Genomic DNA, 15,330 nt, shown 5'->3' with positions numbered 1-15,330 from the left:
TTTGTGCACTGCATTCAGTATCTGTAGATACCAAGTTCTTCAAGTGCAGAGTATGGGAATTATATGCATTGATAACACCCTCGGCAGGTAGGACAGGGCCTATACATAATAGGTACTAAATAAATCTTGATAGATTGGCTAGTTAATTCCATGAACAGCAAAAGTCTCTTATCTCCCATGAAGCTTTTCCAAGCATGGTCACTATTAAGCTTTGTTTTCTGACACACACACCCCCCCCCCCCCCACACACACACACACACTTCCTAGCAGTTACTGTCTCTACAACTCACCTTGGCTCATATTTGTTGATTTGTTTCATATGTGTATAAATTTTCTTCTATAAAGCCTGTGAATTCTTAAAGGGTAAAAATCTGTTTTTCATGAAGTTTTGTCTCCTAAACAGGTGAGAACAGCAGAGGAATTGGTTAAATTAAAATGGAAAGAAGTTGATATGATCATACTACATTACACTTTATTGTTATTGACATTTATGATACAATGTTACTATTCTAGTCTTTTATGCAAACAAAATAAATGATATAAAACACATAATACACTTTGATCATTTTAACCATACACAAAATACTGTGTGATTGAAACTATGTTACATGTATATTTTACAAAGGAAAGTATAGACTACTTTAATAACATCTTCAGATGAAATTTGTCATTATATTTTGGATGTTATATAGCATTAAATATGGATATATTCAAGAGAGTTACTATATATAGAACCAATTTTACTAATTAAGATAATGATAACTGTGTAAATGAATACTTATAAAAATATGTTTAAGCAAAAGCTATGTTCTACTTATTTATTTGGCAGTAACAAAAATATATATTCATCTGAAACTCTAATAAATTTGCTTGAGGCATTAGATATTCAAATTAAAAATGTATGTTTTCTAAAGCATTTTATCAACTTAGTGTTCTTGACTTAATACAGTATATATACCTCCATGATATTAGAATAGGTTTGCGTTACAAATAATGTTATTTCAAGTAAAAAACATAGGCAGTCATTAACACATCCAATACATAAATGAGGCCCACGGGCTGTGCCTTGTACACAGTTGAACTCAAACACATTTGTTGAATGGATACACAAGTGGATGGCATTTATTCAGTTATTTTCACCCAAATGTAATTACCCAAAGCTTTCTATTTCTAGTAAAAATATCATTTAAAAACTCAACACTTTGACTTAATCAGCTACTTCTTCTCGAAAGCAAAGATTCCAGATTGAGTTGCAAACTAATGTCAGTGTTCAAAACGATGCTCTACCAGATGTGCTTACTGTATATGTAGGCAGCTCTGGTGTTTACAGGACATTTAATATTTTGAACAACTCCATATATCATATCTTCATACAAAACAAGACATCATAATCTAATTTCTATAATGTATTATCATGAAAAACAAAAAGCAGTAAATATCAATGTGTATATTTATATATTAGTAGACTTAGCAGACTTCAGGTGTCTCTCAGTGAGTGAGGCAGCTATCCTGAGTAAAGGAGGCCATGTGCCTATGCAACAAAGGCTAGACCCGTGGTCGGCAAACTGCGGCTCGCGAGCCACATGCGGCTCTTTGGCCCCTTGAGTGTGGCTCTCCCACAAAATACCATGGCCTGGGTGAGTCTATTTTGAAGAAGTGGCATTAGAAGAAGTTTAAGTTTAAAAAATTTGGCTCTCAAAAGAAATTTCAGTCGTTGTACTGTTGATATTTGGCTCTGTTGACTAATGAGTTTGCCGACCACTGGGCTAGACGATGCACAGGCCATACTGAACCGTCTTCCACGCATGCACGACTTGGCAATCTGAATGCTGAGATCACCGGCAAAGGTAGTTTTGAAGCATTAAAATTTTCTAAAGCAAAAGTCTAACAACAGTTGTGGCATTACAGCGCCTAAGGAGATTGAGGCCACTATACTTTGAAGGAATCAGCCTGAACCCATTCGTGGCCCAAGTTCCTCGTGTACCTTTCCCCCAACGCTTCGGCTTCATGCAGGGTGAAACTTTCTGAGGCTCATCACGAAAACTTCAAACACTTGATAGGGTACAGAATAGCTTTCTTAACCGAAGTTCAGATCATCTATTTCAAAAGCTTTGGCCTTTATAATTAAGCAGAACAACTGAAAACTCATTCAGCAAACTGGTTAATATAGTTACATATTAATGAAATAAGGACTACTGGCTTTGAGAAAGTAATTAAACTATAATTTAGTGCAATAATTCTCTTGAAAGTACGTCTTTAAAAATGAAACATAGTTTCCAAAAGCTTAGAAACAATTTAGTCACCCACTGAAGGTTAGTTTCAATATTAGTAAATACCACTAATGTAGAAAATATAAAAAATGACCATAGTAAAAAATCCTTGTACAACTTGGGAACCCCCCCAAACATAACTAATAGTCTACTCTTGACCAGAAGCCTTATCAAGAACATAAACAACTGATTGATGCACACATTGTATGTTATATGTATTATATACTGTATTTATATAATAAAGTAAGCTAGAGAAAATAAAATGTTATTAAAATCACAAGCAAGAGAAAATACATTTATAGTATTGTATGCATTTGTTGAAAAAAATCTGCATGTCAGTGAACCCAATGCAGTTCAAATCTGTGTTGTTCAAGGACCAACTACATATTATAGTATCATACGAATTTAAATTAATTTTAAATTGAACATCGTGGCTACAAAAAGAGTGGTCACTGAATTGAAACCACTTGAAAAATGTGATTTAAAGAGACAGGAAATAGTATGAGACTTCTAAGATTGGGATATTGGTTCATAAAATCAAGCTATACTCTAAAGTCAACATTAGATATACAATATAAGGAAAATAATACAAAATTTTTCTTTCTTTCTTATTCCCTCCTTATTAAATAGTAATGGGCAATATATGTAAAATTTTAGTTTCCTAAAATTGCTCATATTTATAATTCTGAAATTGTAGGATATCTTTGTAAGATATAATAAAATATTTAATGTGTATGACTAGGAGTTACTTGTTATCACATAATTTGGAATCCAGTCCCCAGTTAAGAACCACATTTTCTATGCATGCCCTTCCCTTTTAGGTGGAGAAAGGCAGATGTCCAAACTCAGAACTTGGAAGAACTGTTGGCAGACTTTAGCAATGTTTAAAGGTACTCAGGTTGTACAGGAGTGTGTGAGCATTTAGGTAAACCTGTTCTAAAAACTCAACGCCAGTGAAATGTCCAATGTCACACAGAAGTGCATCATGGTATTGAAAAATTGTTTTTATTCACTCATTAAATAGACATTTTTTACTGTTACCACTGCTTTGGAATCACAGTCAGATATTATATGATGTACTATTCCAGATTCAAAATATAGCTAAAACTGTTATCTTTAATTTGAGGAATTTTTTTTCAGATTGCAACAGCATTGGATTACTTCAAAATATGTATTTAGAAAGGTAAAATGTCCTGGAAATCCTACGATTTTCATATATTAAAGGCATTTTACTTATTTCCATTCATTTTTTTCTCAATATAAGATGTATAATTTAATGGCCACACAATCCACATAACTCCTACTTTACTAAGAAATAATTGGTAACATTTACAACAGTTCTGCTGGTAACCATAATGTATTAAGAAGGCAAACTTGCCTCGCTGGCGTGTTTCAGTGGTTGAGTGCCAACCTATGAACCAGGAGGTCATGGTTCAATTCCGGTCAGGGCACATGCCTGAGTTGTGGGCTCCATCCTCAGTGTGCAGTGGGGTGTGCAGGAGGCAGCCGATCAATGATTCTCTCTCATTATTGATGTTTCTATCTCTCTCTTCCCCTCCCTCCTCTGAAATCAATGTAAAAAAAGAAAAGGCAAACTTCCTGGGTTCAAAATCCTGGTTCTACCACTTGTCAGTCATGTAGTCTTGGGCCAGTCACTGGACCATTCTCTGTTTCAGTTCCTGAACTGTAAAAAGGGGGTTATGAAAAGAATGCCACCTGGAATTGTCATTATGAAGATTAGTGAAGCAATAACAAAAAGAACGGGTAAAGCACTTGTACGTATTGCTTGGCACATAGTAATTATTTAACTGTTATCTATAATTTTTATTACAATAAAAAATGAAAAAGGCTGATGGTAACATACACCATTATTAACTTTGGAGCATTTAGTAAATGCCAAGCACTTATTAAAGTAAATGGTATCCTTACACTATGTTTAACCCTTAAAGTAATAGTAAAAGGATTATATCACAAAGAATGTAAGTCCTTAAAAACATGCTAACTTATACATACCACAAGAGCAGGTAATTCCCCCATGAAACATATCAAAGTGTGACCAAACTGTTTAAGGACCTTTCATCCCTCTAAGAGATTACTGCTGCCAGGACAGTGATTAGAAGACACCAATGACAGTATGAACAGTACCTGCTAGTTAGTCAGTTTTGCTCACTTATTAGCTCTACATAGAACTTACTCAAATTTTCAGTATGTGGAAAGTCACAATTTGCTGATATCATGAACCTTTAGGATCACTTGCTGATAGTATTGAGAATGTTAAAAGCTAAGAATGTACTTAATATAAATATTTATGTTATACTCATCTCTTTATTACATTCAAAATGTTCAATGTTTTTCTTTGAAAACTCTGATGTTGGTTTCTTTATTTTTCATTACAAATATGGACTTATTGCCAAAATCTTAAGAGATCCTTTGCCAAATAACAATATTACTTTAACCAGTATATAAATAGCTCATACATATGTAAACATGGTATTTTTGTTATTTAATACACAACTGCTAGTGATGAAGGTCGTTAATGATAGCTTAAAAACCATAAACAAAGTTTATAAATTAAAGTGTAGTAATGGTTTGTATATACTTTAGTTTTGAAAGCATTTTTCATACTAAATTAGTCCAAATTCATAAAATTATAACAATCACAATAAGGGCATTTTAATTATTTTGAAAGTTATGAATTTAAACTCAACATTACTGTATTCACTATGCTAACAACATTATTTTATCAAGGTAGAAATGATAAAAATTATGCACCGAATACGTTTTGTGCTTCCATAGATTATCAAGGTCTCTAATAGTCCTTTTAAAGTTCACCAAATAAAGCTTTAGTTTCATATCTTATACATATACCTTGATAAAAAATGCTGGGTAGGGTGTATTCTCTTTAGAGTTTGATGTCTTATATGAAAGCCTTAATAAAATTAAGAATTTTAAGTATCTAAGTTAAAGGTTGAGTTTTTAAATAGACTTATTTTCCCCTCCTTTAGCCTCGTCTTCTTTCCACCTCCCCAATCTCTGCCTCTTCCCACCCCCTGGCCATGTCTGACAGCACCAGTACACGTGGCCCAAGAAAGCCACGCCCACTTCAGAGACCCATAATAATGATCATCATGTCCAGCTCTGGCCTCTGGAACTGTCCAGGAGCATGAAGGACACCAGGAAGCAGCTGGAAGAAGGTCTTGATGGAGGCCTCAATCGGTCTCTTCTCTCCGGACAAAACACCCTTTGAAAGAGGAAAGCATGCTCTTCACCTTTCATTCAGGAACTATTTTCTGTGAAGCAGAGGGACTGAGGACTAGGACGCCAGTCTCTGTTTTCTGTAACATTTCTGCACAGTTGAGGAAATGTGGGCATGTGTCTTCAGAGATCCATTATTACGTCTTCCCATTTGGAGAAGATAAAACTAAACACAATGAAATAATTTTAATAAATGGGAGAGTGGGCACGATGGTTCATTTTGTCCTCTGATATTTTTTTCTGTAATATCCAGGGATGAATTTTACCCTAAAAACGAATAGTTCCTGTCAATACATAGAGAGATCGGTTTGTGAAGCTGAATTGTCTGAATGAAGGGCTATCCATTTCCAGCACAGGAGGAGCTGAACATTAGTTATTGACACCATGGTGAAAGATTAAGAGAAAAAATTCACTTTTCTTTGAGTGCAGAGTGTTTCGCCAGGCGGTCCTTTGTCTAGTCCAGGGCTCAGAAGCTCTGCTCGCCAGGTTCCCAAGGTTCTCTTCATTCTTCTCCAACGGGGGGAGGCGGCTCGCACAGCTTGTACAGCCTAGAAGAGGCATGAGAAAGTGTGACCGTGGCCTGACCCAGTGACATGACTGGAGGTGTTGTTATTAGTATAACAAACACATTAGTATAATAAATACACTAACAATAATTTCCTGGTTTGGGAGGCATGGCCATATTGCCTCTTTCACTAAAAATCACATATGAATTAGCAAACTCCCAAATTTTGGTTCTATTTTTTAATTTTTTATTTATCCTCACCAGAGGATATTTTTCCCATTGATTGAGAGAGAGAGAGAGAGAGAGAGAGAGAGAGAGAGAGAAATATTGATGTGAGAGATACATCGATTGGTTGCCTTTTATACGCACGCACCCCCATGGGGGCTGGGAAACCTGCAACCCAGGTATGTGCTCTTCACTGGGAATCAAACCCAATACCCTTTGGTCCCAGGGCCAATGCTCTAACCACTTACCAAACTGACCAGGGCTGTTCTATTCTCTAGAAAACACCAGTGTCTCTGTACACACAAATATGATGTGCCCTAACCGGTTTGGCTCAGTGGATATAGCGTCGGCCTGCAGACTCAAGGGTCCCAGGTTCAATTCCGGTCAAGGGCACGTACCTTGGTTGCAGGCACATCCCCAGTAGGGGGTGTGCAGGAGGCAGCTGATGGATGTTTCTCTCTCATCGATGTTTCTAACACTCTCTCCCCTCTCCCTTCTTCTCTGTGAAAAATAAAATAAAATATATTAAAAAAAATATGACGACTGGTTGGGCAATGCTGTCTTGTTCACGCCAGCTGCTTTGCTCCTATGCCCGCTGTTCTTCTCCCTGGTAGCAAAATTGATTCTCTAAATTCCACAAGATGATATTATTATGATAATCATCATCATGTCTCTCATGATTGTCTTGTACCAAGATTACATCTACCCCTTAGGGGTCTCCTGATTTTCTGACCAGTTTTAGAAATTGGCTTCATTTGGTACCATCTGGTGGTACAGGCAGTTCGATATGGAATGGCTGCTGTGGCAGAGTCCTGAGTCCTGAATATCGAAGGTACAACTAGCTGGTGTTTCCGAAGAAATATAGGCCCCGCTTTGCCCATCCTTCCCCTGACCTGTCAACAGAATCAGGTGGAGATTCACGTGGGTCTAGGAAACCATCTGAACTGATGCAGATGCCGGGAGATGGGGAGACGCTCCCGCTTTTCATCCCAGGTCTAGTTGTTTGTGACCATACAGCCTCAAGGCCAAGTTCAGGGGACTGACCTAGGACTAGACACATTCTAGTGCTCCACATTCCCCTGAGTGGTGGAACCCTAACTCCACAACAAAGGAAAGAGGAACATGGTTGCAATAGTGACCACAGGGCATACCCAGGATGTAAGGCATAGTCTGAGAGAACATCAGCTGGCTAAGGTGGCTGGATGTTGGACCCCACCTGTGGTCCTCAACAGTGCCCTTGGCCACGCTGGTTCTCCTTAGTTTCATGGTCTAAAACATAAGTGCAGATTTCTGCTTTGCTTCCTTTGAAAAGCACTCCAAACCCAGGGATAGCTGCCATATTCACTCCCTTTAAACACATTAAAGTGAACCCAGCTTAAATGAGTGTTGGTAAATTTAGCAAGTTAAAAATTTCCTCTCCCTTTAATACTTAATCCCATGCTAATTCTAAATCAAAGAGGAAGAATGAGAACGATTTAATATTGAGTTAGAAACTTAGTTAACAAAATGAACTTTTCCTAGTCTGGACACACATGCAAGAAGTTATTGCCTTGGAGGTTTGTAAAACGTATTTCAGGTCTGGAAGGTGGTTACTGTTCCACGTGTCACCTCCATAGAAGAAAATAAATACTGAAATAAGGACATCTGATATCAGAAAGCTTATTTCACCCTTCCCGGGGAAAATAATACATTAAAATGACCTGATAGACTTCTAAGCAGCTTTTTTCCAGCTAAAGGATATGGTATTGCTTCAAATTGCATGCCCGGGGCTGGAATAGCAGAATAATTGGGAAGTTCTTCCCCTCGTGAATGCCTATCCTCATTTCCCAACAGTGCTGCCTGGGGAGTGAGAAGGCACAGTGGCCGTAGCCACGCAGAACAGACACAGTAAGTTGGGTAGAGGATGTCCTTCCTCGGCTGAGCCATCACATTCCATTTCTTTGAACTGCATGTTCACACAGAATGTAACTAATGCCACGGGGTAGGCAAGTCTTTGAAACGTCTGCCTTGCAATCTGGCGAAAAGGCTACTTACTGCCTGTGATCACCTAATGAAATAATAGCTCTGGGTACTGCAGAGCTGGGCAGATTCAGCTTCTACGAGGCTTTTTGGAAGCGATTCAGGGTTATTTGAGTTCAGACACATTTGTAATGGAAATTGTGGGGCTTTCGGGATTTAGAAAAGCAGATGAAGTTCGGAAGTAAAATGTAATAGGTAAGAATTAGACTTTTTCTCTGCACCGAGGCATTTGTTTTTTGGCAGCTAAATTGTTAGGTAATAGGAGGTCTTTGTTTGGACCTTGCTTTTCTCATTCCACTCATGCACACCAAGCGGCCCTGCACAAAGAGGTGTGGTCCCAGCTCCACTTTTGTCTTTTCCTGTTGGAGCTGATGAAAGTGAATGGTTTTAGGAAAACTATGAAGAGATGGGTTGGAGATTAGAACCAAATATTATCTTAGGCAGAGGTAGCAAATGTTACCCCCACAAAGATATTTGCAGAAATATTACCCCAGATTTGCCTGTGGATGGCCTGGTTGTAAGAGCCAAATGTTCTTCAGTTTGATGCCTTTGGGGAAGGAATACTGGTTCCCAGCTGGGAGGGAATCCCAGCCCCTCTTCGAACCTTAGCACTCTCTTATCTTCTACCTTTCCTTATGAGTTACATTTTACTCATCTCAGCTCTTTAGCCGAAAGCTCCTTGAGAGATGAAACTATTTCTATCTCGTATTTTCCTTCAGCATAGGAGATAGCAGAGTACTCTGCATTTCGTAGGTCCTCAGTAAACATTTGTAAAGTGAATGAAAGGATAAATACAATAAAATGTAAAAAGTACTCTAGCTCTCTCTCTCAAGGCCATTATTCCCTTGTGAAAAATGTCAGTTTTATAGCTGGCACATTTTATTGTGTTTCATTTCAAGTGTTTTAAAACATAACCCAATAAAGAAAAGAGTGAGTTCATCAGTTTCTTTTCTTATATTCAGCCTGCTACTTATCGGTTTATTGATTAGGATGGGGAAGTCTTATCCTACCCCACTGTTTATTATCATTTATAAGCTCTAGCTGAGAGGACCTTGCTGAGCTGTTATCTTGTTTTCTTATTGTAATTTTAACACTGCACTGGGCTCATTATCCAAATGTACCCTGTCAGCTCCAGGTGCTAGAGAGGTAATTCCTACGTGAAATGGTTCTTGGGCAAAAGAAAAGCCTTAGATTATAATCTAATCAAATATGGAAGACAACACTAACAAGACTTGAAGCTCAGACAGGATTAGGAGTCAGCACTAAAAATAAATGCAATTAGAACATGAGTAGTACTTCATCCATTTTCAGGGGGAAATGTGTTTTGTTTTTTGAAAGTACTTTCACTGCCCACACAGTATTTCAGAGCGAAATTTAACTTCATAAATGCTGCAGTTTTCACTCTAACTCTGGTAACTGCTTTGTACACAGAAACAAAGAGTGTCTCATCTGCAACAAGGCTTAGAAGGGCCTTCTTTTTGTTAAAATGCAAAAGTACAGACACAATCAAATGTAAAAGAAATTACTTAATTTTGCCCTCCTTCAAGACAGATGACTGCCTACAGGGAAGTCAAATCAACAACATTTCTTTGATGGCTGTTCCCATCTTCATTTATCGTAAGGGTGAATTAAAGTCTTCTCTTGTGATGACATGTAAACTGTGAATATTTGGTCTGATAACAAACAAAAAGCTCATTCATTCATTTATTCTTTCATACATTCTTGAAATCAGCTCAGATATTCATAGGTAAGCAATGATAAGCAATGAACAAAATCAAAACAACATATTCCCTGCCCCCAAATAATTCATTATTCAGGTTGGGTGAAGAGACATGTAGCAGTATATTGTAACACAATCAGGGCTATCAGCAATCAATATACAAGATGCTAATGGAGCATAAAGAGGAAGGAAACTCAAGCAAGACTTCAAGGGGAAATGATATCTAAGTTGGGTTTTGTGGTTAAATAGGAGTGTTTCATACAGACACAGATGGCAAAGGCAATCACGCCAGAGGGAACAAACAGCATGGCCAGTCATAAATGAAAATAGCATTTTCATAGTTTGGCACAGTTGGCATATACATTTTCATAAGAATTGTGTGGACTTTTGTGATTGAATTCATGATGAAACTTGCAAAATTTAAATGATGTCAAGACTTCTACTTGCTACCTCTAAATTTTCTTCAGCTAGAATTCCATTTCATCCTGAGGGAAATTATGCCTAATCACATAGCCACAAAATGTCTACAAGGCCAATTTCTATGACTATAATCAGGTCTACACTGGGCATAGCCTCGAGCAGTTGCAGTAGCTGTGAGTGACGCTGCCTGGGAGAGGGTGGAACAGAGCAGACATGGGGAGTCACTTACCTGGGAGCAGACTGTGGGGTCCGGTCTCTGACTCCTAAATTCTTTGCTGTGTTCTGAACTCTTGCTCCCTGAAAAAAAGTAAAGAAAATCACTCTCGGCTCTGCATCGCATTAGTAATCAACATAGCATTAACACTTGAGTGTAGAGTATTTATTCCAACCATGTACTTAACATCAAGGGAAAGTGGATGAGAAGGAAGAGAGACATTTTCACCTGAGCATTTTCAAAAGTAATGCTTTTAAGAATTAAAACATGCTGATATATTGCTTCAAAGGATTGCTCCAATAGCCCTCTAAATTATTTGAAATTAGTTGAAATAACAGCTTCCTGTTCACCATCTCATCTTTATTCCTAAAAGCAAGCAACGCATAAGACAATAGGAAATGAGCAGGTTATAAATATCTGCTGTGTCTTCACTTTCGTGGAACAAAAATCACAGTTATATTACACTCGTGTGTATTAGCTAAATAATTAGCTATTTTAAACTTCATAGTGTTTATCAAGAAAATAATTTCTTAAATAGTTCTAAAGCAATTTGCATGTGGATCTCTGAAATGTAAGAATTCTGCCTCACCATTTATAGCACAACGACAATGTACTTTGAGCAATGAAAAAGTCTTTACAATCTGTCAAGTTCATGAATGAAGCTATAATCATTGTTCAGTTCCTAATGGGAATTAGTTATTACATAGAACAAAACACCAGGGTGTGGGGCTGAGAACAGATAAAGGAGAGTAGTTTAAAAAAAACAACAACTCTGAAACCCTCTCTCCTGCTACCAAATTCTAACCTATGGGAAAGGAAGAAAGGAAAGAAGAAAGAAAAGAAAAAGAAAATTTCTCCCAAGTGGACCAAGCAGGGATGGGCAACCTCTGGCCCACGAGCTATATAAGGCTTGCAAAATCATTTGGTCTGGCCCTGCCAAGGCGTTAGGAGTTAATTGTTTGCCCAAATATAGTAGGCTAATTTTAAGTTGATAATTCTGTATGGCCTGCCAGTTATAAATATGCAAACGGCCCTTGCAGAAAAAAGGTTCCCCACCCCTGAAGTAAAGGAAAGCAAAAGGGGTAAGGGATGGGGGTGGGGATGGGAGAGATGGGAAGGGATTTAGGAATTGCTATTAAGCAGTTTAAAAAAAAATCACTTTTTTATTTTAAAGTAATTTTAGACTTAGAATTTGTAAAAGCAAAATAGAGAATTCGCATAATTTTTATTAGTTTTCTGACTTATGTCCTGAGCCACTGGGTTGTACACGCCTGAGAGTACTTGCCTGTTGGTGCCTGTATCACGGTGATCTGCCTACACAGGTGTCCACCATGGTATTAGGCAAGAAGTGCATCTTCCCTGGTCCTTGGTCCTGGTGCCCAGTCTAATGCTCTGATACTGTAGCTAAGGAGCCAGAATTCTTTGCAATCCCAGTATTTGTTAAAATGGTCAAAAAAGAATGGTTGGCTTCCATCAAAGAGTATTTAAAATGTATAATTTATTGGACAGAAAACTTTAAGTTCCTAATGTAAATGGGAGTGTCAACCTCAATTATTTTATTAATCAGATCAGATGGTTATGTGTAAGTGCTGCCGAAGATTATTATAATTATTACAAAAAAATTGTAAGGAGCACAGTACCCTTCCTTCTATCTTTTACTTCTCCTACTAACTCAAGCAGTTAATTCAAACAACTCTACGGAAAGCACATATACAAAACCTGTACGTGAAAACTGTACTGCAATTAGAAATAAGAATAATAAATAATGCTGAAAAGCTTCTTCCTAAAAAAAAAAAAGAAGAAGCTAAATATCTTAGAAATGATAAATCACTAATTTGGCAAATATTCTAATCATTCAGTCTTCTGAAAAACGGAGTCTAAGAGGTTGAAAGGCAAAAGAAACATCTTTCATTACAGATATGTCCTAACTGCTCAGATCCCACACTGTTAAGTGCTGGCTTGCAGACTGGTCCCAACCATTAATCCCATTGCCTGAAGCTGCTGAACACTGGTCAGAGGATTAGCAGCAGGAGGAATATTGCAAAAGTCTACTCCAGTTTCTCTAAAGAGAAGGCCTGGGCTCCATAATCTTTCACCGAGAAGGTAGAACTCCATCTTTGTCTCTCAGAACCACTTAGAGATGTCACAAAAGCTTAGAGCAGACAAGCAACAAAGGAAGGGGTAGGGATCTAAATGTATTTATTCAATAATTAGAAGGAAGACGAAATGATAAATACTAAAAAATAGTGCAAATTAGAAATCGACCAGGGACTTTGTAACATGTTAGTCTTTTAAAATTACATTTTATAAATATATAGCAACAGGTATTAATGCAAATGTATGTATATTATGTTTTAAAGAAGCTTGTACCAGTTAAACAAGTCAGTAAGGCCTACATAATATTGTTTCACTTTTTTCATTTTCTCTATCCTCATTTTCAGTTATAAGAAGTTAAAGGTTTTGAGTGTTTAAGTATATATACTTACAACGTATATGTAGCCAACTCATAATTACCCCCTTACTATTATAAAAAGATTATTATAAAAGAGGTTAATATAGTCTCCGATAAACCACAATTTTGAAATGGCTCCTACAAGTCTGGTTGCAAACTGAATCTAGTAGCAACAGAGTGAAACAGAAGATTTGTCTCTTTCTGTATGTTTCAGAGCACACATCCCAATCCAGATCTGACTAATCGCACTTTCGCCTTAACCTACTTTTAAAAACTGAACCCCAAGAAGTTCTTCCTAAACCTGCCACCTTTGCATCTATATTTGCCCTTTTCCAGCTGAACCACAGTATGCCACGTGCTTCTCATGGATCGAACCTCCTTGCAACAAATCCCTCCTGGACCCTGTGAGACCTGGGTGTTCAATCTTCAGGTCTGGGGTTCACAACCTGAAGGTCCAGGGTATGTGCCCGCTGCACCTCATGTCTGCAGTGCAGTCCACAGGCCAGCGCTGGCCTCACTATCACTGCTTCTGGGTTTTTGTGTTGTTGTTTCGGGTTTCTTTTTTGGTGCAAACCCATAGGGATTTATGATTAAGATTATCCACTTTTTAGTAAACAAAGTTCATAATTACAAAAGCATATCTTAAAAATGAAGTCCCTCACCATCACTGGACAACTCAAACCAAGTCAGCAGGTAGAGAGATTGGTTAAACCAATTTTCTGTGGTAGCCCTAAGAGAAGGTGGCAGAATAAGATATAAAATTGTCTTTCATCCTGGCTAGGTAACTTAGTTGGCTAGAATGTTGTCCTGATGCTCCAAGATTTCGGGTTTGATCCCTGGTCAGGGCAAGGCATATACAAAAATCAACCCATGGAACAACAAGTGGATCTCTCTCTCTCTCTCTCTCTCTCTCTCTCTCTCTCTCTCTCTCTCTCCCTCCCTCCCTCCCTCCCTCCCTCCCTCCCTCTCCTCTCCTCTCCCATTCTCCCTCTCTAAAAATCAATAAATAAAATTTAGTTTTATGTTTCTCAACTTCTTTTGTCCTTCTACTCATTATGTCTTTTCTACTAGAGTAAGCACATTTTCCTAATAATCACTAAATTGGATATTAGTGCAGTTTTGCTTCTATCTTTTCAAAGAATTTTAAGGGTTAAAAACTAATTGACCACTCCAAATGCTCTTGGATTATAGAATGTTCATCCCCTTTATAAGCTAGGACATTCTTACCCACACATACTTCAGAGTCCTACAGGCAGTCCAATGGCGGGCTTCATCCTCTAAATGAAAAACCAAGGTCTGTGCTTATCTGGCCCGTGAGGCCCTGTGAGATCTCCAGAAGTGCGCAGGGCCCTCAGTTCTTTCCTCTCCCCCAACCCCTTCCCCAGTTTATTCCCTGCAATTCCCAGGAAGTGACGCGTATCTCCTCCTTTACATAGGCCCCAAGCCACCCTGGCTCATTTTGCCTGGCCAACTCCCTTTCCTCCTCAGGTGACCTCTTAGACACCCTTTTTCCAGGTTCTCTAAGTTTCCTGAAGAACCTTCATGTGGACATCCGTGCTGTCTTCTTCCCTGGGAGTGTTTCTTGTTTCCAACTTACTCTCTGAGCCTGGAAAACTGCCCGTCACATCCAGGCACTTGTCAGACATCTGATGAGCGAACAAAGGAACCTTCAAATCCAGGTCTTATAACTCAACTCCCTACAGTGTGTGAGACTCACCTGCTTCCGCATTACATCTGTAGCCTGCATAATGTAGCGAGGAGGCAGTCCGTGGCTTCTGGCCAGGATGGTGGCCTGCTCCACTGTCACGCTCAGGGTGCACCTGTGAGCAAAGGCAAGGGCGAGTCAAATCCCACCAGTTCGTGGTAAGCACGTCAAGACGCTTGGGGTTACTAACGAAGGTAGCAGAATACACCACCCCCAAATATACCATCGTGGAGCGTTACTCATTTTCCCTTGGGTATCTCCCATGTATTCATGATGTATACATGTTAATAAATTTGTTTATTTTTCTCTTGTTAATCTGTCCTTTATTACAGGGGTCTCAGCTAAGAACTCAGAAGAACAGGAGAAATTTTAATTTTCCTCCCCTACACTAATTTCAAAATCAAAAGGCACCAGGCAAAATCAAAGCAACGAGACAATGAACCATTGATTTTTCTACAAAATACCTTTTCTAAAGAGATTATAGAGCTACCCTGTTGGGGTCCAAAATTAAGTGTTTAAATTTCAAACAAATCCATAATGAACTA

General features: G+C 38.3%; 1 protein-coding gene across 2 annotated transcripts in view; it reads right to left on the bottom strand.

Moving 5' to 3' along the window:
• Positions 1-5,566: 5,566 nt before the first annotated feature.
• Positions 5,567-15,330, bottom strand: part of PREX2 (phosphatidylinositol-3,4,5-trisphosphate dependent Rac exchange factor 2) — a 220,664-nt gene continuing 210,900 nt past the window's right edge. For both annotated transcript variants that reach the window (XM_079796248.1, XM_079796249.1), the window contains 3 exons: positions 14,798-14,900; positions 10,644-10,711; positions 5,567-6,073 (listed from right to left, as the gene is read on the bottom strand). In XM_079796248.1, coding sequence (XP_079652374.1) covers positions 6,028-6,073; positions 10,644-10,711; positions 14,798-14,900 — 217 coding nt within the window. In that variant the 3' untranslated portion in view covers positions 5,567-6,027. The remainder of the gene's footprint in view (positions 6,074-10,643; positions 10,712-14,797; positions 14,901-15,330) is intronic.

This window comes from Cnephaeus nilssonii (genome assembly GCF_951640355.1).
Source record: "Cnephaeus nilssonii genome assembly, chromosome: 18".
Taxonomy (NCBI): domain Eukaryota; kingdom Metazoa; phylum Chordata; class Mammalia; order Chiroptera; family Vespertilionidae; genus Cnephaeus; species Cnephaeus nilssonii.
This window is presented reverse-complemented; position numbering and strand designations above follow the sequence as displayed.